Source organism: Crocodylus porosus, unplaced genomic scaffold, assembly GCF_001723895.1.
Source record: "Crocodylus porosus isolate Cpor-Errol unplaced genomic scaffold, CroPor_comp1, whole genome shotgun sequence".
In the NCBI taxonomy this organism is placed as follows: domain Eukaryota; kingdom Metazoa; phylum Chordata; order Crocodylia; family Crocodylidae; genus Crocodylus; species Crocodylus porosus.
The window spans coordinates 19,764,332-19,782,700 of NW_017728909.1; the positions used below are offsets into that span (position 1 = coordinate 19,764,332).

The 18,369-nt window shown below is 48.2% G+C and overlaps 1 protein-coding gene across 1 annotated transcript in view; it reads left to right on the plus strand.

Annotated features, from left to right (window-relative positions):
* UBE2R2 (ubiquitin conjugating enzyme E2 R2) overlaps positions 1 to 18,369 on the plus strand; it is a 70,513-nt gene that overhangs the window by 41,005 nt on the left and 11,139 nt on the right. Inside the window, exon 2 of the mRNA XM_019531855.1 lies at positions 14,477 to 14,563. Coding sequence (XP_019387400.1) covers positions 14,477 to 14,563 — 87 coding nt within the window. The remainder of the gene's footprint in view (positions 1 to 14,476; positions 14,564 to 18,369) is intronic.

Genomic DNA, 18,369 nt, shown 5'->3' on the forward strand with positions numbered 1-18,369 from the left:
ACACATTTCCCCTCCATCTACACTGAAACAACTGAGTTTTAAGTTGCATCCCTCTTGTACCAGGAAAAGGGGAGCAAAGGTTCTGGTAACTTTTGAAGTGTTCTGTGTTTTGGCTTACAAAAAAAACTCTAACAAAAACATGAATCCTCTGTTAATCTCGTCCATTATAGTACAGCTTTCTGGGAACTGAGTCGTCACTGCTCATGAATAAAGCTGGATGACTTGTTCTAGTTAGAGCTATGCAAAACATCCTCTAAATTGGAAAGAAGGGGGTGGAAGGAGGCGGAGGCTAAGCTGAGATGTGTTCATATTATAGTCAGAAGTGGAATATAAAGGCCCGTGGCTCAGGCTGTTCCTGTGTAGTAAGGCCAGGTACATTTCTGGGAGATGGCTTTATTTCAGAAGGCTTTTGTGTGTGTGAAGTTAATCATAAGTTTAAACTATGATCTGTTCAAAACAGCCCACACTAATGGAGATGCCAGGCACTCCATTTTAAGCGTGCTTCCGTGTTGCCACATGTCTTTAAGATGCGGTTTTTTTGCTAGTAGATAATTGCTGGAGAGTCGCAGTTACTGACTGAGCCTAATCGGGTAGCAGTGCGTACGGTATAGTTCACCTGGGGTGCTGAGACGGTAGTGTTTGTCTACAAAAGCATCATTGCTGCGCTGTCTGCCAGGGCTCGGAGACTACGTGCAGCTTCATAAGTTGGGTTTTTTTGACTCTGCACTATTGCTGAAAGATCGGAGCATAACTGTGTTTTAGCCCTCCATGCAGTAAGTGCCTCTGCAGAGATCTGCTTACTGCCAAACCAGGGTTAAATGCCTTCCTCGAGATCCCTTGCCCGCGCCCACAACTCTGAGCAGAAGAGTGCAACTATTAGCTCATGCAGCGAGGAAAACGGAGGCATTGCTTTTACTTAGTTTATGTGACTGATCAGCAGACTATCTCTCGCTCTCCCCCTCTCCCTCTCTTTTTAATTGCAGTTGCTAGGTGCTAGCTAATGTGGACATACTAGCTGGTGGAAGGTGGTCTTCAGAAACCCTTTTTTTAAAGAAATTTTTTACGCTTCTAACAAAGTTTCTAGATCAGTAATTCTCAACCTTTTTTAGGTTCTCTCTAGGCATCCCCTTGATAGACTTCCTGCCTTTCCCCCCTGCCAGATCTGAGTTTTCTTACTCATTTTTTGAGTACAGAAAATTGCTAGAGCAATTCTTCTGTTGCAAAGAGCTCCAAAGGTCCCAACAGGTCAATGCTATTAACACTCTGAATTCCCATTTGAAATGTCCGGGTTTATCCTGTGAAGCGTGTTTGCACCCCTAACAGTGCTAGCACTGCGTGGCACTCCGAGCCACCCCCATAGGACCACAAGGCCCCCGAGGGTGCTGCAGCTCGGGTAGAGAATCACTGCCCTGGATGTTGAATTCCCCCCAGGAGACTTGCTGCCCCCCTGCTGGTGAGGGACTCTGCATTGTATAACACTGCAGCAGCAGCAGTGCTTGCTTTACACTTAGAAATCTATAAATAATTCTTTCCTCTTGCTGCTTTCAGCAGGGGGAAGGCTGCTCATGAGCGAGGTGACTGCATTGGGACCTGCCCTGTGTTTTTTAGCTGAACACGTGACTACTGGCCGTCTCTTGTGGGGAAATCTTAGCTGTTGCAGACTGAATTTTCTATGAAGAGACAGAATTAAAGGAGCTGTTCAGCAAGAGATTCACAAATGTTAAAGGTTACTCTGGGATCTTTTAGAGTGCTGTTTAAAAATACACAGCTAAACATAATTGGGAAGAGGGTGCTTCCACACCATGGGGCTTCACATCTGTTGCAAGTTAGTGGCTGTCTACACGAGAGTGTGGTGCAGTACCACCGCGCTGCTGCGCAGTAGCGTTGCAGGGCGCTAACCATGCTGGAACGTTACTGCGCAGTAGCATCGGATGCTACTGCACAGTGACACCGGTTACTGCGCAGTCTGCTGCTCGTGTAGATGCGGCCAGTGACATGTCTACAAGGCGCACCTGAAGGGCTGAATAACGGGTTGTTGGCTGGCGTGATTAAACTGACGCAGCAGACAGACCGCACAAACCCCTACAGCGAATAACCTCACTCAGCCCAGAAACAATCGGGTAAAACTGCAAGGGTGTTAAGTTTTGCTAATGTAGTTGCCATCTGTCTGTGTCCATCCAGGGTAACTGCCTGCCAAGAACTATTCCCTGCTTCCTGTCACTTACTGGTAACGTACTGTTACAGCTGCTTCCTGGGAGCTACTTGGGGTAGTTTGCGTGTCTGTTTTGTTCCTCATCCTGGTGTAGTGAACATCCCTGTACAAGCCAGTATAAATCACACTAGGGCACGTGTCTACCACTGCCCTGAACCTGCTAGTTTCACTTCGATTTCTACATAGCTTGCCACGGTGACAACAAAAGTTGAAGTATTCATCAAAACTCCATATCCATTTCATCATAGTTCAGAATCCTGTAAACTCAAACTAACCTCTTTGGTTTTTCCCCCTTAAACTTAGAGGCCGCAACTGAAAAGCAGCTACCTGGACATGCAAAGTATTTGCTTACCGTTAAGCCTGCTGTATTTGGATTGGTTTAGTTTTGCCAGCTCCGGTGTTAAAACAAGTCTGCAGGAATGTGTCTTTCAGGGTCAGTCACTGCCAAATGCACTTGCATAGCAAATCTGCATTTTGAGCTGAGTCACTTATTCAGATAATTTAAAGTTCAAAACACATCCTTTAGACTGGAAAGTGTAGGGAATTCAGTCACAGGCCAAGGCAACTTTCTAAGTATCAGATGCAACTTTCTGGGTACTTGAAGCATGAAGACGCTGATGTGGATTATTCTTGACTATTGCTGCAGAGATCTAGTACACTGCATGTCCTGGTGAACTTCCCACTTCTCCATCCAGCTAGCCACTTGAGTAACAAATAGAATACCTACTTTTCCCCCTTTCTGCACCAGGTCAGACATCAATTTTGCTTTACTTGAACACTCTTTGAGGTGGTTGTGGTGTCGTGGACTTTGCTACCTGCAGTTACTCGCTAAAATTCAGTTTTTTGCAAGCAGTATTGATACTGCATTTTGGGAGTTGGAGGGGTGGTTTTAATATGCATTGTTATGTACTTAAAGACTGATCTTGATCGCAGCTGCACCATCCAAAGGATGGACCAGTGTAACTTAACTTGACTACTGAGACCAGAATGGCCCTTTTACCCCAGGGAGATACGTGGTATCGCTATACGGGATGGCCTAGAAATGGACGTACGATTCGGAAGTAACACAGCACTGGAAGGGACCTACTGGGCCAGGGTCATGCCTGCTGTTGGCCACCGTGTTATCCTCTTCTCTCACCTGCAGGCAGCATGTAAACACATTTCTGGTTTGAAAGATCATTCTGAAGTTGATCTTGCCATTTCTGTCATGGATTCAGCAGAAGGAAAATAAAGGCTGGTAGGAGGAGCGGCTGTAAAGCATCAGTTTCTGCCTTTTTTTAAATTGCTCCATGTCTTGGGTAACAGGATATATACCCTTTCAGACCCCCTCTTTTTAAAATACATGCTTGTCCTCCCCTTGCTGAAGTACTAAGATGCTAGAATTATTCTAAAGTGGAACTAATTAAATCGGTACTAGGCCTTGCGGCCTTTTGTGGCCTCCTCCCTTCACTGTGTATCATTTCTAATGGACATAAATGGTTCCTTGGAGGAAGCTAGAGTGCAAGATGCTTGTTGATACTTGACACTATTCAGTTAAAAGGTGTTGTTCAGCTCTGAAAGCTTTGAGGATGATGTGAGTGAGTATCTAAGGCTGCATCTGCCCTGATGCTATACCAGCAAAGTGATTTGAGTGGAAAGGCAGGAATTGCAGAACAGCTGCACTTGCTTGTCTAGTGAAAACCATTTTGGAACAAGCAAAGCAAGATGCGTGTGAGAGCATTGGTTTCAGGTATAGCAGCATCGTGTACTTCTGGGGCTTCTGCACAGCTACATTGGGCAAGGCCACAGAGGGGAGCAGCTGCTGGCTGACATAATACAGTGCTGGTAGGAGCCCCAAGTGTAGGCCTGACCTGTGCTTCAGGGGTTGGGGATGGACTGTGTAGCTTAAATTAGGAAATGAACTGCAACTTGCTCAAGGCAACATCATACTGGCAACACGACTACTCTCCTCTCCTCAGGTCCCTGCCTTCCTGCAGTGCCCCTTTGGTGACAACAGCATCATCCCATTTTGTTTTAAGCGTTACAAGTGAAGGGCTGGGCTTTCCTAGACGTCTAGCTGATGCCACGCATAGTTTCGGTCAGCTGAGAGTTCAGTCAGAATCCAGCCTCTTCCAAGCAGACTAGTCTGTGGGCCAGTTCTAGCTGAGCCAGGAGGAACATATAACTGCATGATGATGGGGTTCAGCTGTACCATTCCTCATGCTACTCTCATTGAGTGGAGGACATCTTTAAGGCTTGCATGGCACTTCTGTCACTTCTCAGGTCCTTGTCTAGTCTCCTTGAAGACCTGGCCCTTTCTCAGAAGAGGTACCCATAGTCACCAGCCTCACTTCTAGCCACATCTAGGTGACACTGCAGGTTCTCCCATCAGAGGATAAAAAAGGCGTATGAAATTCTTCTAGCCTTTCTGCTCCTGTTAGTCATGCCATGTCTTCAAAACAAAGGCTTCCCCATCAAGTGATGCAAACTTGGGTTTGAGGCTTTGGCAGGGGACGGAGGACTGTGAAGGGCAGGTGCTTGGTGCAACGTCACAAAACACATGCGCAGCAAACATCCTCTCTTGCATCCTTGGAACTGGTTTCCTGAAGCTTAGATTAAAAATTGGGGCAGAGAGGGTCCTAGCTTCCTTAAAGCACTTAGCAGGCTGAAAATATGGGTGGGAAGCATCCAGGTTCAGCAGCTGCTGGCAAATCTGCTGCTTCGGGTTCCCCTTCAAGAGCGATTTACCAGCCTTGCAATAGACTGGGTTCTTGTAAGTGGTGTTGTATAAGCCAGAATTGGGTTCATTGGTAAAAGTCAGATATGCAGGAGGTCAGACTAGAATATTGTCATTTTAAGGGCAGAACAGAGCCCCTAACCCTAATACTCTGACTTATCCATACTTATATACAACCGCTTAAGCGCTTTTCATCATGTTTGCAGGTAGAATAGGAAGAATACCTTTTTTAATTGATTAGAAAAGCAGTTGAAATCTCTAAATGTCCAGCTTTTTTTTTTTTTTTTCCCCCCCTAGAAGTTGCTAATGGCTGCAGACCGGCATAGGGAACCCGTTTGACCTGTTGTTACTGAAAGACTGCTTGTTACAGGTCAGGATTAAGTCATGGCAGCAGCTTCTAACTGCAACCTGGCTGTGGACAAGAACCAGATTTCAGATTGGCTGGGGATGGTGTCTAGGAAGAAACTTCCTGTGCTCGGCTAATCTGGGCACGACCCGCAATTCCCGACACGCCAGCTCTTCACGTGAAGTGTTCTGTACCTGGTTTTGAAACCGAAGTGGAAGGGGTCAAGAGCTGCAGGGCTAGCAGTGTAGGCTAGTGTCTTAGTACAGAGGAAGGCGTGGTACCACCCTTTGCTTTGCGGCTTTTCATCTCTGCTAATAGCACTTTCTCAGCCGGAGCGGCTAAAACGGGCAAGCATTGCACGCCAGCGCATGGCACCAACTCGTCGCACGTGGGGTGACGTACTGAACCGTTCCAGAGTCCAGTCCTGCTTTGAAATGTGTTCCCTGCTTTGTTCTGCTCGTATTGATGGCCCAGGCTGCTGAGCTAGTAAAAACCCTCTTAGCATTGAAAACCAGGCACTGCAGCTCCCTTGGCTGATGCAGGCAGGGGTAGCTGTGTGCTGATCCCTGTGCTGACAAAGCAACCAGAATAAATAGCATGGCAAGGGAAGGGCCTAGTTTCAGAAGCATGCGACCAGCCTGTTGCCAGGGGAGGCACGTCAGTCTGCTTTCAACCTGCCTCTGCTATTTTAAACAGCTCTGGCAAAAAATTAGCAACACCAGAGTATGTTAAAGAGATGCTTGCTGTATCTGAGGCTGAACCCTCCCTCGTGGAAGAGCACTATCAGGTTAAACTGATAGTTTTACTGCAGCTGGTGCCTTCAGACCTCCTTGCATGTCAAGAGTGACTTGCTCTTGACTCAGCATTTGAGTCAGCCCTCCTATTGCTGTACCCTAATGGCAATATTTTGTTAGGCAGCACTGTGCCTGGAGTAAAGTTTTGTTACAGAGTAGAAATGATTTGCTAATTGAAAGCTGCTTTAAGATCCTGAATGATCTACCACAGTAGTGCTCAACCTTTTTAAAGCTCAGGGCACCCCTCATTAGGCTCTAGGTACCTCTCAGAAAATGCCAGCTCTTAATTTTCACTCACTTTTTCATGATGGGAAAATGGTACAGCAGTTTTCTGATTGCAGAGAACTTGGACCATAATGGGTGAGACTGTATGCATGCAGTAGATTCCTATTTGAAATCATTGTCTTTATCTTGTGAGTCATGTTTTCACACTTAACAGTGCTTCCAGTTTGCTCTCAGGCTAATTGTTTGATTAGTGAAGGCATCCTAAATGATGAACACTTGTAAAATGCATCATGGAAGCTCAGATCTCTGAACTGGACTCCTAGGATACCAAAGGGAGGAAGTTTTTTATTGAGAATGAATGAATTGTTCCTCTTCAGAGCAAGCCTGGCATAAACCTGTTCATATTTTCATAGATTTCATAAACGTTAGGGCTGGAAGGGACCTCGGGAGATTGAGTCCAGCCCCCACCCAAAGGGCAGGAAGTCAGCTGGGGTCATAGGATCCCAGCAAGATAAGATAAGCATCCAATTTACTCTTGAAGGTGTTCAGTGTAGGTGCTTGAACCACCTCCGCTGGCAGACTGCTCCAGCCCTTGGGGGCTTGGACAGGAAAGAAATTCTTCCTTATGTCCAGCCTGAAACAGTCTTGCAGGAGTTTATAACTATTCCGGGTATTGCTTGTTGACATCAGTTTGCACAGTGGAGGGAAGGCTCAAATGTGGGTGAGATGGTTCCCCCACAAAACATTTAATAGCAAGAGCCTGGAAGCATATCAGCTGAACTGTCCAGAGCCCCTTTCTGTCTTTCCCTCCACTGAATAGCACTTGGTGAAATGCCTTCGGTCTTGCTTGAACCATATACAATATAGTCTTACACCCCAGATCGTGGATCTAACCAGGGGTAGATTATTGCTCAAACTAAAGGATTTACCCCATCGCTTCTAGTCGGATGCACTTGCGTGTTTGAACCGCAGGCAGGCTGATCCATCCATTTCCTGCCAAGCAGAACCCCCCGATGTATAAAGGAGAGATTTCGCTTCCAAAGTTGAACAAATGCCACTTAAATACATTTGCTGCAGCCAAGTCCAGTATGTTCATATAGTCACAAAACAGCTTTTAGATGACCGCTTTGACCAATGTCTTCTATAGATGCACGTGACAGGCTGTTATAAACTTTGACATGGTGAAGCTTTCAGAACCAAAATATGGAAGAGGAAATGGTTAGAAGCATTTGAAACGTAGAGTCTCAAGGCTTTCATTTTTAACAGCCTCCTTCATTAGCTTTTATCAGTCCAGAATACAGATATGTTTTGTTTTTTTTTTTAGAGAGAATCCAACATGGGATAGTCTCTGGGTGGTATCAGATGCCCTTCAGGGAGGCAAAGGAGAGGAGTTTCGCTGGGCTGCTGTGTCTGTTCAGAGCTCAGTCTTGCTTCCCTGAAGACTCAACAAAGCCCCCACAAAAGGGGAGAGAAGCACAGCATAGGAAATGCAGAGATTTGTTTCTGGCTCTGACTCTCATTACCTGCAACCCGGCTGCTAGAGAAAGTCGGGCACCACAGAACTGGTCTCACAGCTACACGGAGACCGGGCAAACTTGTCCCAGCCTTGGCCCTTCCAGACTTACTTGGTTTTTAGTTGCTCCCTGGTACCAGGCTCATAGCAGTATTGCAAAATAGAAAAATCAGGGAAAGAGAGCGGGGCAGTTAAGCTAGACTCGTTAAAGGGGAAAGGAATGGCAGGGCCCCGGAGATCGCAGTGTAGATGGGCAGGACTTGGTGAAGCCAAGGAGGATGATGTGACCTGTACCAGTGATTTATCTCGGGATCAGGACTGTGAAAAGTCAGCAATATCACAGAGCATCCTGGGAGGCAGTAGAGGTGGGAATTGTAGTGTCTTTTTTCTGGCTGGCTTGCAAAATTTAAGGTAAGCGCATCTTCCCCCCGACTCCCACAAAAGATGGGGGGTGGGTGAAAGTGGCCTACTCCAGCGCTTCCCACCCTGTTCTGTCTCGAGGTGCCGCTCCATAACTCTGAATTGAGTGGTACCCCATTTGAATAAAACAACTTTATTTCTTGCAGTGCTTTTACCTCCTTGCATGGGGGCTGGGCACTGGGATGGGGGAGCAGCCTGGCAGGGAGAGCCTGAGCCTGCCCTGTACTTATTTCCTCCCACCTCTTGTGACACCCCTCAAAGAATCTCAGGGCACCAGGTTCCCAATTGCTGACCTAGTAATGCCCACTAGGTCTCCTAATGCCTGTTAATTCAGGCCTTATTTGTGGCAATCCCACTTTGGCCCAGGGAGCCCTGGTTCTGCAGTCATCTTGTTGCTCAGACATGATCTTAGCATGTTCTCTGGGTGGTGTCAATACTGGTGACACGGCCATTTCGGGTTTTATGTCTAGGCTTGCTGATGTTCGTAAACAGCTTCCTGGAACAGGCTGAGTTGGACTCCTGCAACTGTTGTTGCAGCTTCCCTGTTAGTGAGACGTGGTAGCCCTGTGCCAAGGGCTGGTTCTGTTTTGCCTGCCTGAATTAGTTGGCTGCTCGTGTTCTCAAGCATTAAGTTGCAAGTAACTCACAGGTGGGCAGTGATGTGGTCTGGAAGGGCACGTAAGGAGTTTTGGTGAGCTGTGGCAAGGGTAATGGGTCCTGTCTGGGCCCATCTGCCCTAGACCCACCACCGGGGCGCTGGCAGGCGGGCGGGCGGGCTCTCTGCGAATGCCAGCTCGGGACTCCCTGCAGGCAGGTGCGCTGAGCTGGGCGGATGGGATGAAGCCACGGGTAGGGAGCGGTGTCTAGGGGTGAGGCCAGTGGATGGGAGTTGGGGCCAGGATCGTGGGGTGGTGATGTGCCGGGACAGAGCTGCAATCCACTCCTCGTACGTCCCTGTGATGGGAGCCAGTTCTGCAGGCAGGGACGTGTGCGGAGCAGATTGCAGCTTGTCCCCATCCCACAATCCCAGCACCTGCCCTCCCATCCGCCCAGCTGAGTGCACCCTGCCCACGGGGGTCCCAGGCTGCTCTACACGGAGACCCCACCTGGCAGTGGGTGCAGGGTGGATGGGCCGAGGGACCATGGGCTAAATGGAGTCCCTTGGCAGGCTGGATCTGGTCTGCAGGCCATGTTTTGCCCACCCCTGTACTATCTCTTGTCGAAAGCATCAGCCGGAAGCACCAGATGAGCTGCAGTTGCATGGTGCTTCTGTTGCTTCGCTTCTCGTTTTGCGGGTAGAGCTATGCACTGTACCAGCCTCAATCACCGACTGAGATGTAGTGTGCGGCCATGAAAAGTTGATGTGGAAGCTTTGGCATAATTCACTAGGCAGGTTGGCCTCGCTACAATCGCTGGTCTTTCAGGTTCGGAGGCTGGAGAGCATCAACTTGCTCTAGCTTCTAGACCAGCCTGCTAGCCCGGCTGTTAGTACTTACCGATGACCTCCACTGTGTGTCTTTGTGTGCAGTATTAAATGCCACATTCAATAATCCAGGCTTAATGTGGAAGAGAGAAATCCATTAGGTGAATTTTAAAAAGGCGTGATGTACCGGCAAGCAGTAAAAGGCATTTTGTGGGGTTAGATATTAAAGTTTAACATGCCCGTGGTCTGTTGTTCCAGTACTTGTGCTGGCCTTCTGCCTTGCACGTACAGCATGCATCGTGGATACAGATGCTGCAGCGGGCTTTCACCGAGAATGCAAATGCTGAAAACAGTGATGAGCAACAGTTGGAAGCCAGCGTATTGCCAATCAAGCAGAAGAATCAAGGGGCTGGTGCTGTTTTTACAAATCTAACAGCCTCGTGTACACAGCGATTAGGCATCTCTAAAATAGCATGCTATACTTCAGGGGCTGATGGCTCTAGAGCTGTAAATGCAGATGACTGAAGGCGGTGAAGCGGTGCAGGATAACCTGTGGATGGTTACTCCTTCCCCTGCTTCGTGTAATCAAAGTGCAGAAGCATGGCAGGAACACATTAAGCAGCTTTCAGTTGCCAAAGTATCTCATCTTGTCCAGATCTTCACTACCTACCTGGAACGGCGCAAGCTATTTAAGGTTGTTGGGTCGCCCTCTGCCCTGCAGGCGGCTGTTTCGCTGGTGCTGCCTGGCAGTTTGGTCTTTTTGGCGGGGAGGGTTTCAGTGCTGATATTGAAATGTTACCTGCCTTATTCTCACTCCTTCCAAGCTAAAAGCTTTAAGGTGCTGAGTACCTGCAGCTCTTGCTGACACACACCAATGCTTTTCTACAGCAATTGCATCGCCATCTCAGGCTCGTGATCTTAATACAGGCTGCTGGTTTCTCATAAATATATGTGCCCTTTTTCCTAAGCAAGCTGAGTGCAATAGAAATATTTGGAAACTCGGGTTAGGTATAGGTTGTAATGGATGCTATCATGCCCTCTTACGTTGTAATGTACTGGGTGGACTAAATATTTCTAAAAATGATTGCTAAATGGGAAAGACCACAGTTAATTGCTATACGCTGTCTGTAGCGACTGGCTCTCAAAGCTTCCTTAAGGAAGGGCTGGAAACTTTTTGGTTTACTTCAGTAGCGCCTACTAATGTAACCTGCTATTGGAACGGCTAGTTTAGCTTTCTGAGGTTTCCCTCAACTGCTTTGTTTGACCCAGTTTAAATAATGTGGTATGGAGTAATGGGGAAAACCAAATAACACACTCCAAATATGGATCACTAATGAGAGCATCTGGGCTACGTTAGGCAAGAGAACAGGAAGTCGTCAACTAAAATAGCTGCATCGCGCCCACGAATCTGTGGAAATTGCGGACCGTGGTGTCAGTGCGCCAGTCGAAGAGGCTGAACAGCGTGTCAAATAATGACGTGGGAAGCGGTCCTCAGCCAGGCCATTTCATCCAGCATAATAAAAAACGACCGTGATCTGCTTTGCTCCCCTTGGTATTTCCAAAAACAAAGGGCTGCCAAGGGGAAAATGCAGGTCTGACCCTACACCTGCCTCCACATGCAGTGGTATCAGAGCAGGGCAGAGAGCAAGCATTCGCAGCGTGGTTGCTGTGCTCACTCCCTGCATCCTCGTTAAAGGGGCTTAGGAAATCGGAAGTGTAAATACAGTCACCTCGGTGCTTGCACGGTGTCTTTTCCAGAGCTTTGTCTGGAGCCTCCCAAAGCACTCGCTCTACATCTCCACTTTGAGTTGAGGTCTGGCTGGACCAAGTGCCACCCACCCTGGGTCTCTGGCGCTAAATTAGCATGGCACCAAACATGACCAGTCTCATGAGCCCCTTTCCATTAGTCCCATGAAGTATCCAGAAGTCTTCAGGCCAGTGAGGTGGTGGAGAATAAACTTGTTCTCCAAAAACAACTGCCTCTTTCTCCAATGAGCGGAATAATTGGCTGCGTTTTAGGGATTGAGTTTCTGGTGAGAGAGCTGGGTTCCCAGCTCTTGTGGTTAGTGAGCCTCCGTCAGCCATCCGGCAGCATTTCCCTAAACTCTTGGCTTCCCTCGCTTATTTAAATGTTGTAAGTACATTCAACTGGTGCAAAGCTGCTTTAAATTATCACTTCCGTTACAAAAGCGAAGTGCTGAGTAATACTCTTGGACCTGGCTCTCGGGTGCGTCCCAGAGAAGTATTTGATTTCCTTTTTCAAATGGGAAGTGATTTGGAGATGGAGAGGTGAAAGGGATCCTTGCAAAATTCCCCCTTCCTAGCGCTTTCTGGGGCTTTCCTAGTGTACTTTAATCCCACAAATTACGGCTGCAGCAGGTGGCCAGGCCAAATCCTGACCTCTGGGGCTAAAGGCTGCTTGGCTTCTCTGTTTGAAATACTACCTCAGTGCCCCGAGCATGTTGTTCAGCTAGACGAAGCTGCATGTTTGCACAGTCTGCATCACTGATCTTTGCTGGTCCCAGCGCGCAGTCGGACCATTCATTGCCCGCACTCGCAGGGAACGTTTCTCGCGTGTTCTGTCCTGCCCAGCACTATCGTGGGACATGCTGAAGCGCATGGATTTATTTACTGCATGCATGTAGTGCACTGATTGCATTCAGCTTTCCAGCAGTTCTGTCTTCAGAGGCAATCATGTAGCCCTCAGATTTACCCCAGAGCTATACTTGCAACCCAGGAACTGGTGCCCTATGAGCTGTTCAGTAGTCTTTAGCATCTACTATTCATGCAAGAAATACAGCTCAACAATAGGGAAAATTGGCCTGTCTGTCACAGTTATACTATTTGTGTTTTTAAATTTAGGCTCTTATTTGCATTTTCAAGTTAAGCCCTTAATTTTCTGGAGGCTTACCTTTTTGGAAGGCATGCCACAAGTTAGCCCCTCACATTCAGCAAGTCCCTTTCCCCTACCCAATCTGCTCCCCAACCAGGCTGCTGCTCTGCTTTCTTCTCCCTGCCCTATCTACCACTTTGCTGCCTGTCCCCCTCCCCAGTCTGCCATTGGCCACCCTTGCCATAAATGTACCAATTCCAGCTGAAGTTGCTGGATGTGCCCGGCAGCAAGGTTAGGATGTTAGCAGATTGGGGAGGTGAAGTGACCAGTGGATGGTAATAAAACTCTTCGGCAGAGTATCCAGTTCAGTCCTGGGCTTTGTGCTCTTGTTTATACATCTTGAGATTTCATAGACATTCAGGCTAGAAGGGACCTCAGAGGATCATCGAGTCCAGCCCCCCGCCCAAAGGGCAGGAAGTCAGCTGGGGTCATAGGATCCCAGCAAGATAAGCATCCAATTTACTCTTGAAGGTGTTCAATGTAGGTGCTTGAACCATCTCCGCTGGCAGACTGCTCCAGACCTTGGGGGCTCGGACAGTAAAGAAATTCTTCCTTATGTCCAGCCTGAAACGGTCTTGCAGGAGTTTGTGACCGCTCGACCTCGTCATCCCATGGGGCGCTCTGGTGAACAGATGTTTCCCCCAGATCCTGGTGGTCACCCCTGATAAACTTGTAGGTGGCCATCAGATCACCCCTGAGCCTGCGCTTTTCCAGGCTGAAGAGCCCCATGGCTCTCAGCCTGTCATCGTAAGATCTGTTTTCCTGACCCCTGATCATGCGCGTGGCTCTCCTCTGGACTCTCTCAAGCTTCTCCACATCCTTTTTGAATTGTGGAGCCCAAAACTGGACGCAGTACTCCAGCTGCGGCCTCACCAAGGCCGAGTACAAGGGGAGAATGACATCCCAGGATTTGCTTGAGAAGCACCTCTGGATGCAAGCCAGCATTTTGGTCACTTTACTAGCTGCAGATTGCAAAAGGGGAAAAAAAAAATCTTGGTTTGGAGTGGTCTTACTTGGCATTTTGCTGAAGTTTTGTATTAGATTCGTATTCTGGTTTGCTTCCTCTCTTATCTGAACTGTAAGCCAATTTGCTAACAAAACTAGCAGTAGCCAAATTGGCCCCTTGGTGTCATGGACCCAGCTACCTATGACTCCTTGCAGAAGAGAGGAGTCCTTGCTGTAAAAGCAGAGCGAAGGCAGACTTTGAGATGTGTTAGAGACTGCAAGGAGCACAGGCTACAACCTTATCACTTCCATGAGGCTGGCTATAACCTTTCAGCACAGATTAAAATCTTACTGATGTCTAAGCTTCTGTGCCATCACTTTTTAATTTAAAAATCAGCATTTTTTTTTTTTTTAAGCTCCGGGTGTCTCAACTCACTGTTGATAATCCAAGGAAGTTATCAACATTTATAATTTAATCAAAATGAATTACACAGGTCTAAAAATGATGCAAGCTTTCTAATATTTGAATGTGGAGAGTGCCAAGGTGTGGAAGTACTGGCTAACTGAAATACGTAGTTTTAGGTGTACCTCGCAGGGCTGTTTTTTCACTGCCACAGCCCCCGCGGGTCTTCCAGTATTACCAGCAGAGACCCATTCCCAACAGTTCAGACTGCTCCGATTGAGTGGCTTGAGTGATCTGAAGGTGAGGTAGATGCTTATCCATCTCGCCGGGAATAACCAGTCTGAACTCCATCTGGACACGCATGCTCCTTTTCCATTAGCAATCCGCTCGCACCTGGCTCGGCAGAGCTAAACTCCATATTTTGTTGTGCGCATTTTAAAAGGTCCATGTCGGCACTAGTCTAAAATGGGGGATTTTGCTTCCTTTATAACCGATCATACTGGGGGGGCTGGAGATGAGAGATGCTGATGTGGTCTCCAAATGTTCTGTGCCTTGAAAACTAAGGTTCTCTCTGTTGTTGTTGCAGGCTCACATTAAATTTCCTATCGACTATCCATACTCACCACCTACCTTCAGATTCCTGACCAAAATGTGGCACCCCAACATCTATGAGGTAAGGTACCTTTGCTGCTTTTGAGGAATTTTTTTTCCTGTTAATGGTGTTGAGTCTTAAGGTTTATGCGTATGGCGTTGAACGTTTCACTCTGTGCCTTCGTTGTCCCTATTCTAAGTGTCTGTGTCACAATTTAGGCTTGATGGCTTGAAATTTAGCTGCTTACTAGAGGTGAAAGGTTTGTGTAGCGGTGTGCAGCCACTCTGCAAGTCTGCCGTGGTGGGGAAGTTGAAATGGGGGAAACTTAGTTTTGGGTGTGATAGGCTGTGTGGTTTTGTTTGGGGTTTTTTTTCCTATACAGTTTTTTGGGGGATTTTAATCCACATCTAAAACTAATCCTCACTTCCTTCAAGCAGCCTTCTCTGTTGTGGCTTAGTTGTCATGTGTTTGACCGAATGAACTTTGAAATTTAATCAAAATCGTTTGTGAAAACTCCTTCCTCTGGATTTGAAAATATGAATGTCAGCTTATTTGGGGTCAAATCCAAATTGCTTTTTGCATGCACCTAAGCAGGACTGACTTGAGGCAGCCACACTGCAGCATGTGATCCAGGTCAACGCCAACCCCAAACTACTTAATTTGGGGTAGCTGTAGAAACTGAGAAGAGGGAGGGGGAGCAGGGTGGGGAAGACTGACATCTGTAGCTGGCCAGTGACTGTGATGTTTCCCTGAGTCCCCTTCCAATCGCAGTGCTCTGTGGGCGGGACATAGAAACAGCATAAAAGCCTCTGTCTGCAGCCCATCTGTCCCTTTTGTGAGTTGCCTCTACTTGAGCAAGAGAGGGGCAGGCCGCTGGCCCAGAAACAGGTGGGCAGGCAGAGATCTACTGGCACTGGGAAGGCCCCCTGTTACAGGCTACTATCCCTGCTGGTTTCATCCAAATCTGCCTCAGCACGCACACGTAACACCCAGTTTTGCTTTCAGCAGTTTGAGGTGCAGTTTCCCAGAAAGCCCTACACCTATCTCCTTGAAACGTAGCCCCTTCTGACTGCATGAAGCCTGCTGCCATCCCTGCTGTTTCCATCCAAATCTGCCAAAAAATGACACAGTTATAGGTATTTCAGTGATTCCGCATTACACTCTATGGCCGAATTGCCAAATCTCTGAATCGGCGCTGAATCTTCCAAAGCCAGTTTGGCCGAATCAGTTTGGTACAGTGATCCAAATCTCCAAAAAAAAAAGAAATCTAGAAAAAACAAAAAAAGTTCTTCCCGATTTTTTTTTTTTTTTTTTTCTCACAGGCCTACTGCTGAGCACTGGCGGGTGCTAAAAAAGGGTCCCATTGAGCTACAGCACACAGGAGCTTGGCTCCAGATTTGGCCACGTAGGTGCTTCGTTCCCACCTAAGCTGTGTTGCATTGTAGATGAGTGCTGGGTGGTGCATAAAGGCTGTCCAAGTTTCCAGTCCCTTGGCAGTCGCAGAGCCTGCCGAGTGGTGGATGCACATGGCATCCATGCTGTTGGCTCCAAATGTGACCGGATGTGGCTGCTGTGTTCTCCCACTTCACCAGACAGTGCTCTGACCTCCAGGCTGCAAAACGGGTTAGGATTGGGGCACCCGTAAGGCCTCTCTTCTTTTCCTGGCCCTGTTAATCACACGCCCTTGGCTGTACAGTAATTGTCTTCAGTGTCTGGCCTGAAGGGACCCATCCAGCCTGTAGCCTGATGGTTAGAGGATTCTGCGAGAGATGTGGGTTTGTGCCTCAAGTTGAGGAGGGCCTAGAACGCAGGTCTTCCCCTCGAGCCTCTCTGCTCTGGTACGGAGGGCAGGCCTTGCTGCCTCTGCAGGTGTGCTTGAAAGCAGCTGTGGCCGAAGAATTTTTTTTTGTACTGAAACTGGTGCTGTCCAAAGCATTAAGCAAGCTGAGAATATACCTGCCAGGTGGGGGCCCTTGTGGCTTGGGTGCTGCTGTGCCTAGCTTGTGAATTCTTAATGGGCTTAGGCAGGGGTTCGGGCACCTTGCATCTCAGATTTGGGTGCATTCAGGAGCATGCAGAACTGATGTTTAGGGAACCTCCAGGTGAAAAAGGGACTTGCTAAGCAGATGCAGCTGCCTCTGGGAGGCAACAACAGGCAGCCATCCAGCAAGGGGGGTTTGATCACAGGTTTGGATTTAGGCACCTACCATCTGCTTGGTTCTTGTGTGGACCTGGCCCTAAACACAAGACACTAGGAAGAAGCAAGGGAGTCTGAGGCGGGTGGAATCGGTAGGCTGTTACACAGGTAGGAAGGCCAAGCGGTGGACGCAAAGCAGGACAGCTACAAATGACAATCCGTCGAGAGTAAACGGGCAGAAGTGCTGGAGGCTTGCTGCTGCCAGAAGTCCGTTCCCAGAAAGCCATTGGAACAAGCAAGCAATCTGTTTGCGAGTCCCAAGAAGGTAAAAAAAGGTGATGAGTAACAGCCTTCTTGGATTCACCATGAACCCATACTGGACGCCCTTATTTCCTTCCCTGTCCAGGTAACGGGCCCTTCAGTATGAGGAGGAAGCAGTAGATGTGATGCGATGCATCTCAACTCTAGTAAGGCTTTTAATACAGGCCTGCATGCTGTTTCCGTAAGTTAGGGAGAGGGGGTCTAAATCGGGTCTGGCACATGGCAGACAGGAGAGGACAAGTATAGTGGCAGATGGGATAGGGAGCAGAGCAGCAGACTGAGCAGGGAGCACAGGGCAGGGAAGAGGAAAGCCGAGGAAAGGATCAGAGTGGCACTTGGGGATGACGGGGGGCTGACTTGCGGCACACCTGATGCACAGGTTGGCTCCCACTGGTCTTGATGAAGCTACTGTGAATTGGGAGCATGGCTACTCGAGTAGTTACCAATGGCATCCTGTCCACCTGAGAGGTCAGTGCCGGGAGGAGCTCTTCAGGGGCCTGTTCTGGTTGCGACACTGGCTAATATTTGTATTAATGATTTGGCAGGTGGAAGGGGGAGGTACATGTGCAAATGATCCTACCCTGGGAAGAGTTGCAAGAACTTTGGAAGGTAGGATCAGGAATCGAAATGACCTGGAGACGTGGCCTGAAACAGGTGCCATTCAATAAGGACGATTCCCAGCTGTTGTACTTGGCATGTATCAACAGCCCAAATACAAAGTGGGGAGCAGTTGACTCTGCAGATGATGGGTGGGTTACAGATCACAAACAGCGTGAGTCAGCAGTGGTGTACTGTTGCACAAAAACAAACACAGGATGCTACTGTTTGTGCCTCCCAGTGTTAGACATGTGAAGTAATCCTTTCACTCTGCTCCAGCTGAGACCTTGTGAGTGCCGAATCATGTGCCCACCCCAGTTCAAGAAGGGTACGGACCTGCTGAAAGTCTGGAGGAGAACAGCAGCTGCCTAGGGGTCTTGGGAAACTTCTAACTTCTGTTCTCAAGAAGCAGCAAAACTCATTTTTACTTCTCCCGGGAGAAGACGTAGGGGAGGTATGGGTCCCTGGTACGTAAAAGGCTGTTGCATGTCCACTGAGGATAGGGCAAGAAGTACTGGGCTTATACTGTAACAAGGGAGATTTAGGTTGGACATTGGCAGAAGCAGCTGCTGGAATAGATTACCAAGGGGAGTTACGGGCTCCATTGCTGGAGGCTTTTCAGATCAGATTAGGCCCACACCTGTTGGGAATGGATGAGGTACGGCTAATCCTGCCTTGGAACAGGGAGATGGACTGGACGACCTCTTCCCCGTGCTCCACGGTCCTGTAAGGTGCGGCAGACAAAAGGATCCAAGTGCTCTATAAAAGATGCTAATGAGACAGCGTGGGAAGTCATTGAGGGGGTTCTGATTAAAATGGGCTTTAAAGGAAA